Source organism: Leiobunum rupestre, chromosome 2, assembly GCF_980474605.1.
Source record: "Leiobunum rupestre chromosome 2, qqLeiRupe1.1.hap1, whole genome shotgun sequence".
NCBI lineage: Eukaryota > Metazoa > Arthropoda > Arachnida > Opiliones > Sclerosomatidae > Leiobunum > Leiobunum rupestre.
The window spans coordinates 50,777,157-50,793,670 of record NC_143385.1 but is presented as its reverse complement, the minus strand read 5'-3'; the positions used below and the strand labels follow the sequence as shown (position 1 = coordinate 50,793,670).

The 16,514-nt window shown below is 38.5% G+C and overlaps 1 protein-coding gene across 4 annotated transcripts; it reads right to left on the bottom strand.

Annotated features, from left to right (window-relative positions):
* Nucleotides 1-66: 66 nt before the first annotated feature.
* On the bottom strand, nt 67-16,308 carry LIMK1 (LIM domain kinase 1). 4 transcript variants are annotated; one of them, XR_016478497.1, is made up of 13 exons: nt 16,251-16,308; nt 15,219-15,312; nt 14,416-14,661; nt 14,153-14,347; nt 13,991-14,084; nt 13,701-13,933; nt 13,212-13,641; nt 12,974-13,039; nt 12,668-12,898; nt 12,455-12,609; nt 2,113-2,358; nt 1,533-1,598; nt 67-370 (listed from the first exon to the last, which is right to left on the bottom strand). XR_016478497.1 is itself a non-coding variant. In XM_090165745.1 (12 exons), exons 1-12 carry the CDS (start codon nt 16,264-16,266, stop codon nt 322-324), a joined length of 2,055 nt encoding a protein of 684 aa, XP_090021871.1. In that variant the 5' UTR covers nt 16,267-16,308; the 3' UTR covers nt 67-321. The 4 variants fall into 4 exon arrangements, 2 of the variants coding, with proteins under 2 accessions (XP_090021871.1, XP_090021872.1); XR_016478498.1 differs by lacking the exon at nt 67-370 and adding an exon at nt 460-1,377; XM_090165745.1 differs by lacking the exon at nt 1,533-1,598.
* Between the last annotated feature and the right edge of the window lie 206 nt (nt 16,309-16,514).

Below are 16,514 nucleotides of genomic sequence, written 5' to 3'. Positions count from 1 at the left end.
CACAAAATATTTCCGTGGAGGAAACTAGCTTACAATATAAACAAAAATGGTTCTGACCAGCAAAACCTCAAAAATACAAATTTTGTTAGTCTTTATATAATTTTAACTTTAAAGTCTTTCATAGAAAATAAGTATTATTGAGGAAAAACAGATGAATAAGTCTTATAAATGATATTTTTGATTTGATGAAATATTGCTTTTATAACATGATTGTCACAGTTAAACATGGTCACGGGCCTACATGGTTTTTAAATAAATCAAAAATGCAACTCTTCTATGGGTAAATTTTTCTGCATTTCACTAGCATGATTGACCACAAATTTATGGTTTACAAGTTAGGTAGAAAAAATACATTTGTAGGTGGGAGATTCTAAAATTTCAGAGTACATTATGTAAATGTAAATATATTAATATAAAATAATAATTATACTTTCTTTTTAAGTACTTAGAGCATCATATTTAAAAAAAAGTAAAGAGTAGCCCCATTTTCAAAATATATAAAAAAATAGAAATGTTAAGAGAATGCAGTATTAACCGAAACTGGTACTAATTATTGCTTTATTTTTTTTTAAATATGATAGATGCAAAATTTAAAAAAATCACCAACCTAAATAAATTGGGGGATTTGGGCCTAATTGGTTGTTTGACAAAAAGCTGATTACAACACTAGCCATTTTAAAATTCTAGCGGAGTATTGCTTTAAATTTATTCCAATTTTGGCATTAGAGCAATGTTCAATGTTTCGCAGTCAAGGTTGAAGATTATATTAGGTGTATAATTAAAGTGCATTAAAATATATATAAAAAAATTGCCGACAATACGTTGCATTTCACTAAATATTTTAGTTTCGACTTAGTGTTACCCATTGTAATGTTTAATAACATTAGGTGTCGAGCTAAGAAAAATTCATTTTATAAACAACTTCACAATGTTATCAAGAATGTATTCAGGTATCTAAGAATATGAGAAGGCAGAGATTTTAAACCTATTCTTGTATAGTTTGTAACAAAAGTTTATCTGCTTGAATTTTTTTGGACACTCCCCAAAGCTGACTGTATTCACCATTTGTACATATGGTGTGCGAAGAAAACGCAGATAAAATTTCACTATAAAAAATGCAAGAATGGTACCTGAATGCAAAATTGCATTACAACCCCACTTGACCTTTTCTTTAATCACTAGATGGTAAAGAACACAGTGATGGAAAAACGTTTTGGTGGAAATGAAAATTCATGGCGTTATTAATACATAAAAAAAACAGGTAATTTTGTCATCTAACCACCGTCGCTTAACCTAACCCATGGAATGTGCTTTATTAGTGAAAAACAGGATAAATCCCAGTTTTATTGGAAAATATATGTTAACGATTTCTCATTTCTGCCAAATAATTTCACTACCAATGAGTACCTTGGCAACCAGTGATTAAAAAAAATAAAACCAATAAGTTATGCGGGGCTGTAATACACTACACCCATACGTTCTTCAAAGGGAGCATAAACTTCTATATTTATTCGTAGATCAACGAATTTCACATTTCAAGCAAGGTGTGAAGCCATAGCGCGTTTTGGCACAAATTTTCAATTTAGCTCAAACTCCCACTACATAAAAAATCTTCAATTTAGCTGCGCTATAGCAGCAACAACAATGTAGCAGTCAAAATATGGGTGCCTTAATACTAACTTTTTAATCTTTTAAATTTTAACAGTGGCAATTTTAAGGAGGGGTGCCTCACTTAAAAAATAATTTCATCAAGAGTAATTACTGATTATATATAAAAATAAAGAATACTTCAAAAAGAAGCAAAATAAATGATTTGGTTATCGAATTTTAAAAACTTAATAAAAACTTTTTGGGAATACTTTTTGATGATATATGAAAAGGTAAATAATAACAAAATATACAATTTTCACCAATGGAATGATTGCTACTTTTTAAGTACTCATTTTTTGAGCAATGTTTAAAGATTTGACTACATAAGATTGCTGTATATAGCAAAAATTTCAGCACCGGGTATTTTAAGACACATTTGCAAATTTCTATACTAACTTTTATGTAAATTAAAAGTTGTACGCTTACAAACGAGTTGACGTTACAGGGTTGTTTGTTACTAACCTCTCATTTTCAACAGGGTGTGGTGTTGACGGTGGTGAGTCTGGAGTTTGTTCCGTGATGGTGTCCAACAATGGACAGCATGGTTCAGGCGTTAGAGCTTCCGGTGTTGATTCAGCAGAAGATGATGGCGGAGTCCGACCACTGTAGTTACATATTTCGTAGATAACTTCAAAAGGTAATGTTGAACCAACTGCGATATGCATGGCCATGTTTTGTAACCATTGTACAAGTTGTTCGAATGGAGGCCTATAATATATGGGTAAATAAATAAATAATTTTTTCCCCATTATTCTTATGAGCTTGAGTTTACATGGGGTATTTAATAACTTTGCTTAGGGAATAAATAATTCACCTCACCACCTTATGGGTGTTAAAATTTTTTCCTATGGCATTGCACAGTTATACTGATTAATTTCTATTTGTACAAATAATGGTGGTAAAAATAAAAATTCTAGATCAGGAAAAAAGGTTTTGACCCTGAAGAAAATTTTAACTTAACATATTTTTTGCCCCTCTTTCATATGGTGAAATTTCACACATTCTCCCACAGATAGAATTTCCACCATCTTGGAAAATTGCAGCCAAAATAATTAAAACTGCAGATAACTTAACCAATTAATAATAATAATAATAATAATAATAATAATAAAGCATGTTTATTCAGGATATCTACTTTAGTTGCAGTCAAATATTTTTCAAGAGGTTCTGACTAATTTAACTGAATAAATAATATTAATATAAAAATACATAATTTAGAAACTTTGACATTTATAATAAAAATCATTCAACTTATTTTTAAAAGTAGTAAAGTCCGTAATAGATAAAATCCTCCACTGTAAGAGATTCGTTTCTGGGAGTTTTTTGAGCTTTGTGATGATATATAGCATGCCGCTGTAGCCCCTCTGGTGTTGTATTTATGTATTTCGGAAGGACGCATAAATAATTAATTCATATATGTTGGTAGTAAGCCCTTACGGGCTTTAAAAATTAGACACGCCAAGTGGAGTTTTCGCCTAGATTCTAGCATTAACCAAGATATTGTATATGCACGCTGTTTGTCAAAGTTCTTCTGTTAACTCCTAACACTATTTTACCCATCGTATTTTGCATGATTTGTAACTGATTTAAAGTTGAATTTTTGGCAGTTCCATATAAGAGGTCACCATAGTCGAGAATGGGGATTACAGCTGTCTTATACCATAAATTTAAAACCGTCATCAGAATATAAGAGCGAACATGCGGCAAAATAAATATTCGTGATTTTATTTTACTAATTATATTCTCAATGTGCGATTTTCAACTAAGCTTAATTTATCATCGATGTCAAAACCGAGATACTTGATGGTCCTCACCCTTTTGATTTTTGAAACAGGCAATTCTGTTACATGATCTATGGTTTGTAGTTTCTCCTTCGGTTCAAAAAATATGACCTTAGATTTCGAGGGATTTATTTCCATTTTGATATCGTTAAACCAGTCCTTACAGTTTTTATATTCTTTATCAAGGTGTTCAATTACTGTATTACAATTTTCATAATTTGTTGACATTGTGGTGTCATCTGCAAACTGGAATGGAGTAGTATATTGTAGTCAGTTGGGGAAATTCCATCCATTCCAACTGCGTTTGACTGACGCATTTTCCTTATCAATTTCTTTACTTCCTTTACTGATACATTTTCAAGTTTAAACTGGTTTTCCTGTCCATTTGGTATATTATCGATAATTTGAGAGTCCACCTTATCATGGTTTGTAGCAACTGTGGGACCTGATTCGAAGAAGTCACTAAAGCTATTCGCGACACCCAGCGGGTTGTTTAGGAGCTTCCCATTTATATTTAGGATAATTTCTTTTTGCCTTACAGGTTTATTTGTCATATTTAAGTTTATTAATTTCCAGGTTTCTGAGATATTTTTTGCTTTAGAGAAGTTATTGGCATAGAAGTTTTTCTTTGCTTGTCGTTTTTCTTCTACTACCAAGTTTCTATAAGTTTTAAATTGGGCTTCGTGATACTCTGAGTTTAATCCATGATGCTTTCTTAATTTGGGTAAATTTGTATGAACCCTTTTATGGAGTTTCGGGGAATAGTGGTCGAGTAACGATCTGATAATATCTGTCAGTACTTTGCAAGGAATATTTGTTTGCTGTAGATCTATACACCCAGTATTATTATTATTATTATTATTGAGTGGGGTGGCAAGCCAAACACTTCGACCTAAGGTCCATTGTGCATCCCCAAACTGGTTGACTTAAATAAGTCCTATTGCCGACATAAAGCTTAAAATCTGCCCGGCCATGATATTAGAGACGTCATACGTCTCCAACCGATGCATACCCAAATGCTCAAACCTCTGGGCTGCATAGTAATCGCAGCTACAGAGTACATGTGAGGCAGTTTCCTCCTCAGCTAGACAAGATCTGCAAATCAGGTCATCACTGACCCCAATAAGCGTTAAATGTCTGTTAAGATGGCAGTGACCTGTTAGTAGGCCAGTAACAATCCTAATACTGGACCTAGAGAGCGAGAGAAATTCTCTAGCTCTCTCCCTAGAAGGGCCAAGAGTGAACTCTTTGGCCTGCCTTTGACCCTCAATTTCAGACCATTGTCTGAGTTGACGATCCCACATAAACTTGGAGATTAAGCCGCGTACAAGTCCTCGGGAGATGGGGAGAATCAGGTTCTGGACCAATGAACCCAGCCCTCGCACCTTCCTTGGCCAAGGCGTCGGCCCTTTCGTTCCCAAGATGCCCCTTATGCCCAGGTACCCAACAAAGTTGAACTTTATTGTGCAACCCAAGAGTGCAGAGGAGATCTAAGCAGCTAAAAACCAGTTTAGAAAGAATACTATACTGGCTGAGAGCTCTAAGAGCAGCCTGGCTATCTGAATAAATCTGGATAACCTTCCCATGATACCCCTGATGTAAACAGTGAGCAACACAGGAGCAAATGGCAAAAATTTCAGCCTGGAATACACTAGTGTGTATCCCTAGACTTTCATAAAAGCCAAAATTATTAGTAAGGCAATACATCCCCGCACCAGTGCCATAGTGTGTCTTAGACCCATCAGTGAACCAGACGATCTCTCCTCTGGTACCGAGGGTCAAGTGACTCCACTCCGCACGGCTAGGGAAGTTGACCTCAAAAGGTTTACTAAAGTGGAGTTTAGTAACCATCAGATCAGAGCCCATTGTTAAAATCGGCATCTGATTGGACATATCTCGGAAGAGCTTGGTGTGGCTATGCTCCCAATTATTAGCCTTCCACCAGCCATTTTGGTTAAGCCTATAGGCACCTAAAAGGGCAGCTTCCTCAATAAAAAGGTGGAGAGGAAGCATATTCAGGAGTATTTCCAGAGAAGCGCTTGGGGCTGTTCTCATGGCTCCTGTAATGCCGACACAAGCCAGCCTTTTCAGAGATCAAACTGCACAGTCCTTAAAGTAACCCTTGGCCACCAGACCACAGCTGCATAAGACAGGATAGGTCTAATGATCATGGTGTACAGCCAGTACACAGTCCTGGGGCTTAAGCCCCAGGTCTTGCTAACTGCACTTCTAGTTCTCCAAAATAACATTTTGCCCCTCTTGACTATGTAGTCAAGGTGTGGTTTCCATGTTAGTTTGCTATCCAGGATGACCCTGAGGTACTTCACCTCGGTGCTCTCCACTAGGTCCTTTCCAAATAAGGAAATACCCTCAAACATACCTTTTATCCTTCTACGAGTAAAAGGAACCAAGACAGTTTTATTAGGATTAACCATGAGGTTGACCTCCCTGCACCAGCTCTCAACTGATGCTAGGGCCCTCCTCATTACGTCCTTCACCGTTGCCGGGAATTTCCCAGTAATGATGATAGCAATATCATCGGCGTAACCGAAACAGCGGCATCCTCCCCTGTTCAACCTCCGAACGAGTTCATCCACCACCAGGCACCACAGAAGGGGAGAAAGAACGCCCCCCTGTGGGCAACCACGACTGGTGGAGACCATAAGGGAGTCACCCAGCAAGGAGGATACCACTTTTCGGTCAGTTAACATAGATTTGATCCAAAGGCACAATGTGTCATTGATACCAAACCTTTTCGCAGCCTTAAGTATAACTGCGCTGGAGACCTTATCAAAGGCTCCCTCAATATCAAGGAAAACTGCTAACGCAATTTCCTTGTGCTCAATTGCTTTTTCCCGGCAGCTGCTGATACCATGCAGGGCGGTCTCAGTAGACCTGCCCTTCTGGTAAGCATGCTGCGCAGTCGACAGAGGAGAGTTGCAAAGAGCCTCCTCCCTAATGTAGTTGTCCACCATTTTCTCCAGAATTTTTAGGAGAAAAGAGGTAAGACTAATTGGCCTAAATGCCTTAGCTTCCAGGTAATCAGATTTACCAGGCTTAGGTATGAAGATCGCTTGAGAAAGCTTCCAGGTGCTAGGTAAATGCCCTAGAGCAATACAAGTCCTGTAGATTCTCAGCAGCATAGGGCATAGAATATCAATGCCCTCCTGTAAGAGGATAGGAAAAATCCCATCCGGTCCCGGGGACTTATAGGGTTTAAATGACTTTACAGCCCATATAAGTCTGGAATGCGTGGCGACCTTATTCGCCACTGCCCAATCTTCCCTTTTGGTTCGATTGATCCTCAAAGGGCGATTGTCAGTGTTACCATTGCTAGTGAGCTTAGAGTCCGGAAAGTGTACATCTAACATATGTGTCAGAGTGTCCTTACCGGACGTGGAAAAACTACCATCTTTCAACTTAATGGTGTCAAGATGCTTAGTATTATCGTGTGCCAAAATTTTCATTAATTTGGCCGTACTGGGAACATCCGCTATGTTCTCACAGTCTCCATGAAGCCTTCTTGGCATCGCGGATAGACTTGTGGTAGGTGGTGAGGGTGCGTTTATAGGCATCCCAATCACCCCCCTTCTTTGCCCTATTAAAGAGCCTACGAGTTTCCTTGCGCAGCCTGCCAATCTCGTTGTTCCACCAAGGCACTAGCCTTGGCCGGTTGGCAGGCTTTGCCGGACAGTTGCGGTGATAGGAGTCGATAATGGACTGTTGAACGCGTTCAACAGCCAAATCAAAATCCAACACCGATGACAGCCGTGGCTTATCACCCTTTAGGAAGAAATTTAAGTCTTCCCTGTAACCGGACCAATCTGTGCCCCTAGGGTTACGAATAGTGGTACAAGCCCATACAGGTTTGACCAGAATATTGAAGCAAATGTGTCTGTGATCGGACAAAGACGGTTCGTTAGACACATGCCAGTTCTTGATTTTATCTGCGACATTTACTGTACACAGTGTGAGATCAATGACCTCACTTCTGTTAGAAGTAACAAAAGTTGGTACATTGTTCTTATTCAAAATGTTAAGTCTGGTACTAACCAGATATTCCATTAAGTCGTTACCGCGCTGGTTGCAGTCTGAGCTGCCCCAGATTTCGTGGTGCGCATTAGCATCGCAACCGATGACTAGCCTCCTCCCCGAACCCTCACAGTAGCTGACCAATCTGGTCACCCCCTGCGAGAGAGGGGGGAGAGCATCGTCGTATGGTAGGTATGCCGATGCCATAGTAACCTCCCCACCTTCCGTGATGAGCTTTACCGTGGCAATATCCCTGGAGGTGTGCACTGAGAGCGGAAGGGCATGAATGCCCTTGCGTGTCAGTGCACAAGCCCTCGGTGTAGCAGAGTTATAATCATAGAATATATTACCTGCATTTTGGAGACCAAGTATCTTTCCATTGGCAGTTCATGGCTCCTGTATGAGAGCGACGTCGAAGCTCTCCTTTGCGAACCTCCTGCAGAGAACTGCAGTGGCTGCCTTGCAGTGGTGCAAATTAATTTGCAGCACCTTTACACTCATCTTGGTTTAAGGTGAGCTCGGTTGCAGGCCTTAGATGTCTATTCAGACACAGTGGTGGTTGTGTTTGTGGAAACCCCAACACACCCACCGGTCTGACTTACATCCCTAGCCTGCCCCCCTGTTGCACCCTCCAGTGGTACAACCTCTTTGATCTCGTCGGTGTCCGACAAAGCAAAGGCCTTTAGCTCCTCCACGAGATTATCTTCCATTGGAATGTCCTCTCCGGAGTCCCCGCCAGCCAGAGCCTCATCTTCCATCCTTGAGATCTCCAAGGCAGAGGGTTCGACTGAACCACCCTCCTTTACAGGATCCACCGGAGCTGTCGGGTCAGGTTCATGAAGTATCTTAAAGATACCACTGTCCAGACCCGTTAAGGCTCGGTGTCCTGCCTCCTTGATAGCCTTAACCGACTCTCCATCCACCTGGAAGATCCAGCGGATGGCAGTCGGCTCATCGGCTTTATTTACGACCTTCCAACATTGCGTATTTAGCGCGTTGTTGTAGGTCCTGAGTCTACGAAGGAGGACATTGCCATCCTTGGTGTAGACGTCCTTGGTGCGGAAGGCTACCTTGAAAGGTTTCGGTAGGTCGACGGCCTTCATTACTGAAAGCCGTGACCCCCCGGAGACCAATTCCTTCTGGTTAAATCCTCCCACCAACCAATCCGCTGTAAACGCATCCTTACAGAGGTAGTGAATGGTAACATTCTTGATAAACATTAAGTGCGAGGTATATATAAGCCAAACTAATGAAAATTTTGGCACACGATAATACTAACCATCTAGACACCATTAGGTTGAAAGATGGTAGTTTTTCCATGTCCGGTAAGGACACTCTGACAGATATGTTAGATGTACACTTTCTGGACTCTAAGGTCACCAGTAATGGTGGCACTGACACTCTCCCTTTGAGGATCAATCGAACCAAAAGGGAAGATTGGGCTGTGGCGAATAAGGTCGTCACGCATTCTATACTTAAATGGGCGATAAAGTCACTTAAACCCTATAAGTCCCCGGGACCGGATGGGATTTTTCCTATCCTTTTACAGGAGGGCAGTGATATTCTCTGCCCTCTGCTGCTGAGAATCTACAGGGCTTGTATTGCTCTAGGGCATAAACCTAGCACGTGGAAGCTGTCTTAGGCAATCTTTATACCTAAGCCTGGCAAATCTGATTACCTGGAAGCTATGGCATTTAGGCCAATTAGTCTCCTAAAAATTCTGGAGAAAATGGTGGACAACTATATTAGAGAGGAGGTTCCTTGTAACTCTCCTCTGTCGGCTGCTCAGCATGCCTATCAGAAAGTCAGGTCTACTGAGACTGCCCTGCATGGTATCAGCAGCTGCCTGGAAAGGGCAATTGAGTTCAAGGTTTTTCTTGATATAGAGGGAGCCTTTGATAAGGTCTCCAGTGCAGTTATACTGAAGGCTGCTAAAAGATTTGGTATCAATGACACATTCTACCTTTGGATCAAATCTATGTTAACAGGTCGGAAAGTGACATCCTCCTTGCTGGGTGACTCCCTTATGGTCTCCACCAGTCGTGGTTGCCCACAAGGGGGGGTTCTCTCTCCCCTTCTTTGGTGCCTGGTGGTGGATGAGCTTGTTCGGAGGTTGAACAGGGGAGGATGCCGCTGTTTCGGTTATGCCGATGATATTGCTATCATCATTACTGGGAAATTCCCGGTAACTGTGAAGGATGTAATGAGGAGGGCTCTAGCATCAGTTGAGAGCTGGTGCAGGGAGGTCAACCTCATGGTTAATCCTAATAAAACTGTCTTGGTTCCTTTTACTCGTAAAAGGATAAAAGGCATGTTCGAGGGTATTTCCTTATTTGGAAAGGACCTAGTGGAGAGTACCGAGGTGAAGTACCTCGGTGTCATCCTAGATAGTAAACTAACATGGAAGCCACACCTTGACTATATAGTCAAGAAGGGTAAAATGTTATTTTGGAGAACTAGAAGTACAGTTAGCAAGACCTGGGGCCTAAGCCCCAGAGCTGTGTACTGGCTGTACACTATGATCATCAGACCTATCCTTTCCTATGCAGCTGTGGTCTGGTGGACAAAGTTACTTTAAGGACTGTGCAGTTTGATCTGCGCACTCTACAAAGGCTGGCTTGTGTCGGCATTACAGGAGCCACGAGAACAGCACCAAGCGCTTCTCAAATTCACCTGAATATGCTTCCTCTCCACCTTTTTATTGAGGAAGCTGCCTTTTTAGGTGCCTATAGGCTTAAGCAAAATGGCTGGTAGAAGGCTAATAATTGGGTGCATAGCCACACCAAGCTCTATTGGGATATTTACTGGGTTTACTGATGGGTCTAAGGCCCACTATGGCACTGGTGTGGGGATGTATTGCCTTACTAATAATTTTGGCTTCTATGAAAGCCTAGGGATACACACTAGTGTATTCCAGTCAGAAATTTTTGCCATTTGCTCCTGTGTTGCTTACTGTTTACATCAGGGGTATCATGGGAAGGTGATCCAGATTTATTCGGATAGCCAGGTCGCTCGTAGAGCTCTCAGCCAGTATAGTATACTTTCTTAACTGGTTTTTAGCTGCTTGGATCTCCTCTGTGCTCTTGGGTTGCAAAATAAAGTTCAACTTTATTGGGTGCCTGGGCATAAGGGGCATCTTGGGAACGAAAGGGCCAAGTTTATGTCAGATCGTCAACTCAGTCATTAACGTTATTGGAAGGTTTTATTTTGCACATTGCTTGCTTTCCATCTGGCATTTTCCAAAGTTTTCTTCCCATATTTGCGGGTCTCTTGTGTTTGTTATTGTTTGTATTCTTAAATTGTAAGACAATATTGCTTGAAGGCATGTTTTCAGTTCGTTTTATAGTGGTTTGTCTCCATGGAGTTTCATTTGAAATATTGTGGTAAGGTTGTTTATAGGTTACATCCCGATAAGATTTTCTTTCATTTGTTGCCAAAGTATCTTGACTATTATTAAAAGGTGGTGGTTGGGAATTTTCTCGCTGTTTTGTTTGTTCACCTATAGTTTTTGGTTTCGTTCAAGATATTCAATCTTTGAGTCAAGTAGTTTTAGCGAATCCTTAAGAGTTTCATGAAATACTTCAAACCTTTTGTTTAAATCATCATTTGTAGATGTAATTTCATTTTTCAGATCATGTTGTAGTTCCTCAAGTTGCTCTTGAATTTTTGGAACTTCTTGTTTTATTTCAGCAACTTGATTTCCTTCTACAGATTTGCCAACATGGCTAAAGGTCCGTTGATATGGACATGATGGTTGTTGTGTCAGTCGTTTTCTACATGTTGGGCAGCAATAAAAGCGTAGTGCTTGTTTAGCAGTACTTTCAACACATTGAATGTGAAAAAAGATGAGCTAGATATCGCAAGTGACCATCTTTCGGCCACTTTCTCTCCTCTTGAACTTACATCCTTTGGATAGGCAATATAGTTCTTCTGGAACGATAAAACTTCGTGTGCTTGAACCACTATTACTGCTTTCACTTTTTGACATTTTTTTTTCACCAAGGTGATTGTTTAGAGGATCAATTAGTCATTCATTTGACTTTAAAATCCGTTTAAAATTAATTTAAATAAAATAAAATGTAAAATTTTTTTGAGAAAATAGCTAAGCCTAACTCGGGAGCAATGGAACCGTTCGACCAGCCTGGTCCTAGGAATTAATTAATTGTTTGTTGAAGAGCTTAAAATTAATTTAAAACAAGCTGCGTAATTCACCTTCTTTGACAAACCCTTCAAAAATATAAAAAAATTTCAGGTTTTCATCAAAGTTGGGCAAAAAGTTCTTCATTGAAGTAGCACTACATGGCCGCCGTTTTAGATGTAAGTATTTTATCAATAGGAGAAAGCGTGGGTGATGTTATGTGACTGACAAACATTAAAGGTGTTTATACAAGGACAATACTAGAGCAATTCATACCTAAGCCAAAGCCATTATTGATAAATTTTCCTAAAAACAAAGTGTGTTTGGGGCTTAAGGCGCCAGCAGAAGGATGACCAAAACGGCTTCTTGAGGCTGGGATAGTTGCATTATTTAGAAACAGGGCCGTGCTTAGAGGTCTCGGGGCCCCCGGGCGAAACTGAAAAATTTTGAGTATAACGGCCCTCCGGTATATACATCTCTATGGTAAATTTTTAGCGGCCCTGTGTGATGGCCCGGCACGCCACCCCCTAAGCACAGCCCTGTTTAGAAACTTTCAAAGTGGGAATTGCAATCATTTATGTTAGAATTTCTTTAGAAATGTGCAGAATTATCACCTTAGATAATGAAACAACCTTAGGAATGTGCTTTGAAAATTTCGACTACTGGCCAATTATTGGGTGAATATCAACACACCACCAATTTTAATTTCTGCAAAATAACTTTGAACAAAAATGTTCAGTATCGTCTAAAGTATAAAAAAAAAATTGGACATGCATTGGTGTGTTCATATTTTGCCCAATTATCTACTATCCACCATCAAATTAACTTTCTAAAAGTAGGGAACAAAATTTACCTTTTATCAGGATCAAGATCACAGCATAGAAAAGCAATTTTATAAAAATTTTCAGGGCAGTCTTTACAAAATTTCTCCTTGAATACCACAGTGTTCAGACCAAAGTCATTTGACCTCGGGAGGTAATCTGGATCAGCTCGGACCCTGCCAATAATCTATCAACACAAATTGTTTTATTTTTCTTGACGAAGCGAAGTGAATTCATTTACTCACTTCACAAAGCACTATTCCAAAGGAGAAAATGTCCACTTTCTCATCATACTTTTTGCCTTTCATCATTTCAGGGGCCATCCAATAGGGATTACCAACAACAGTGTACCTTTTTTTACGTTCAAACTTCTTATGACCACAACGTTTTCCGAACCGTTTAGGAGTAGTTAATTGATTGCTTTGGTCAGATATAATTCTAGCAAGGCCAAAATCAGCCACTACGACTGTACGGTCCTGGAAAGTTAGGAAAACGTATTTTAATAACTCATCAAAGTATTTAAATAGAATTAACAGATAAACGTAACTTACATCTTTGACTAAGCAATTATTTGAGTTTAAATCTCTGTGAATTATGTTCATGGAATGTAAATACGCCTGAAATAAATGTTACCATATCACCAGTAAATTATTTGAGCTATTAAAATTGGCGATTAATTTTAATCAAATATAATTGCATTGAAATATTTCCATAAAGTCTTAAAAAGCTAAGCCTTCTGTGTGTATTACAAAGCTACTTAAAAATTAAGTAAAATAAAGATCAACATACCATCCCTGACGTAATATCTCTGGCAAAATTAATACGTTGTTCCCAAGACAGAGGCTCCATCTGATCATGGAGAATTTCCTTCAGGGTCCCGCCACTGATGTACTCTGTAACAAGATGGAGCTTCTTGTCCTTGTAGAGAACGCCAATAAAGTGCAAAACATTGTCATGACTTAGAGAACGTAGCACTGCCACTTCTTTGAGAAAGTTTTTTTGAGCCTCTTCGTCAACCCTGTACAATTCCTTCAAAACCATGACTTCCCCTGTCTCCTTGTGTGTCACTTGGAAAACTTGCCCAAAAAATCCTTTGCCTAACAATTTACCTTGGACTAGATCAGTACCGCGAAAGATACGGTGGTTCTTGGGTTCAACCCGGAATGACTTGGTTCGACTCAGATCGTATGGTAAATGTTTGCAAGAAGACATTGGTTCGCTGCACAACAAATTGATCAATTAATAACTTAAGCTATAGATTTAGCATTTTTAGTTTACCACGCTTGAAGTCTTGGCAACGAAGATGCCCGTTCTTTATTGTCTTTGCCTCTTCGTAACTGTCTGGATCGTACCGCAGTGTCTTCTTTCTTTTTATACAGTCTTTCTCTGTCAACAGGTACACGAGCTGGCCTTTGGTAGGAGGGTATGTTTCGACTTCGTTTTTGACTATTAGGATCGTGTTCTATCGTTAACTGGAGCGTTTTGTTTGTCAATCGAATTAATTCTTCAATCTGCTGAAAGGATTATCATGATAAAAGAGCTCAATAATAGTGGAAGATAACTTTTACTTTGTTAAGAGATTGTTCATTCACAGGAGTTCCATTAACTTCAAGTATGCGATCACCGATATGCAATGCCATCAGATCAGAATTTTCATCAAGACTGCATAAATGAAGTGGGAAATTAGTATGTCTTTAATATAACTCTAGTGCGAAGTAAGCTAAACATACTCCGTGATATGAACTCCCAAACATAAACCGTCACTGATATTGAGACTTTTGGTGCGATCAAGCGAGAGCTTGATGCCTCGTTGACTACCATTGGATATGGCCGGAATTTCAACTAACTGAATACTGTGTGGTTGTTTTACAAAAGGAGATGATGATCTTGAAAGTGGCTGCATATGTCTTTTATAGCACGAACCACTACATAAAAATCATTTAAGTTTTACATCTACGTAACCAAATACCTTAATTACAAGATATTTACTTACCAATAAAGCTTAGATCTTTCAACAAGGGCATACGAATCGCCATCTCCAATAAATCCACCGCAACTTGCGCATTTGAAGCATTCGGGATGGAATTTGTGATCACCCGCAACCATAACTGGTCCGGATATAATATCACCACATTCTTGACAAGCTTCCCCAAATTTTCCCCAGTAGTCATTTTTACAAAATAATATACCATCCTTTTCAAAACACCAATTACTTAGTGAGCAATCACAAACTGAACACCTAAAATTAAATAATATAGATAAACATGACAAAAAAAAACGAAAATAACAATGACTGACAAGGAGACATCCCGAAGTGTAACCCACCGATTTTGTTCAAACTCGGGGGATTGGTAGACGTTCATGTATGATGAAAAATCCTAAAGGGAATTTATTCAATGGGCAACCGTTTTGCCATGGCAACGAAAAATGTTTTTGACAATACAAAATATTAAATTTTCCCATTGAAAATAACATGGGATTTTGACCTCAAATTGATCAAAAGTTGATCAATTTTGATGTTTTTATTGTCAATTTTTATTTCTTTTTTCGCCATTTTCGACATTTTGAAAATTTGTTCAAATTTTTCACAGGGGGTGGTGCCCTAGGAATCTTTCAGAATCCCATGTTATTTTCAATGGGAAAATTTCCATTTGTTGTTGTCAAAAACATTTTTCGTTGTCATGGCAAAATGGTTGCCCATTGAATAAATTCCCTTTAGGATTTTTCATGATACATCCCCCGAGTTTGAACAAAATCGGTGGGTTACACTTCGGGATGTCTCCTTGTGAGTATTACCTAAAACATTCATGGTGATAATCGCTCCCAGATAACGAAACATAATCATTCTCAATTTCGTTCAAGCAAATTTCACAAATGGTAGGCACTTCATCTGAAACATTATCATACTGGGGTGAAACTCTGTTTTAAAAACTAAAGAGGAGTTTGCCAGCAAACAGTTTGTGATTTCATTATGTTTCCAATAGACTTAAAATACTTTTACTATTATCTGAAATATCATCAAACCAAAAATGTATAACACTAAATCTCTCCAAATTTCATAAATCTAAAATGGAATGTTATTTAGCCTAACATAGATTAGCTATCAAATGCATAAGACTAAGCCTTTTCACCGAAGTTAACGCAAAGCAATCAAATAGTAGCTTAGTTCACTTTGACCAAATTCTTAATTATTTAGTTGGATATAATGTATTTTATATAGGTAATATTATTTGAAATTTATTAAATGTTTTTGACACATGAAATCAAAAATAAATAAAATGATCAGCTATTGAAATACATTTATTATAATTCTAGAAGGTCCTCACTGTAGTCTAGTTTTAAAATAGTGTTTTTAAGGTGTAAATTTAATCAATTTTCACTGAAGTCAGACATGTTTAGCTAAAGAAATTTGCTTTTGATCTCAGATACCTCAAGTATTACTCAACGTTTGGTAAAACGTGGAATATTGTCGAGTTCATGGGAAAAAATAAAATTAACTTACACAAATATTTTGGACTGTGACTTAAAATTAATAGGAAGTTAACGCCAATCATAGAAAATGAAAGAGGAAGTATTATAACACTGAGTGATATCTTGGATGAGGTTATATCTACATGCAAAACATTTACGTAAAACAGTTAGATATTTTCTTAAGAAAAAACTGACAGCAAATATGCATTTGAAATGTTTTCGAGTGTACCCCACGAAAGCTTAGCTCATAACACTTCAATTAAAAATATGCGATTCACAAATCAATTTGAAAGTATAATTATTTCACTAATAAAATATACAATTAATTATAAGTAATTAAAGTAACAGTTGTTTTACCATTAACTTCATCCATGCTTCCTCCATTTCAGCCATGCCACAAACAACATAATATACTACGAAATAACTGGTATAGTCATTGGTTTTATTCAAAATTTTAAGGCATCTGATTCAGTTCTTTAGAAGGATTTTTTACACTCTATTAAAATTGTCTGTAAAACTCTGATTAATATGATTTTTGGTCTGTTTTATGCCATTTTCAAATGTACAATTAGTTTTTCACATTATTCAAGGTCTATATTCTTAATTAAGAGATCTGGTAGC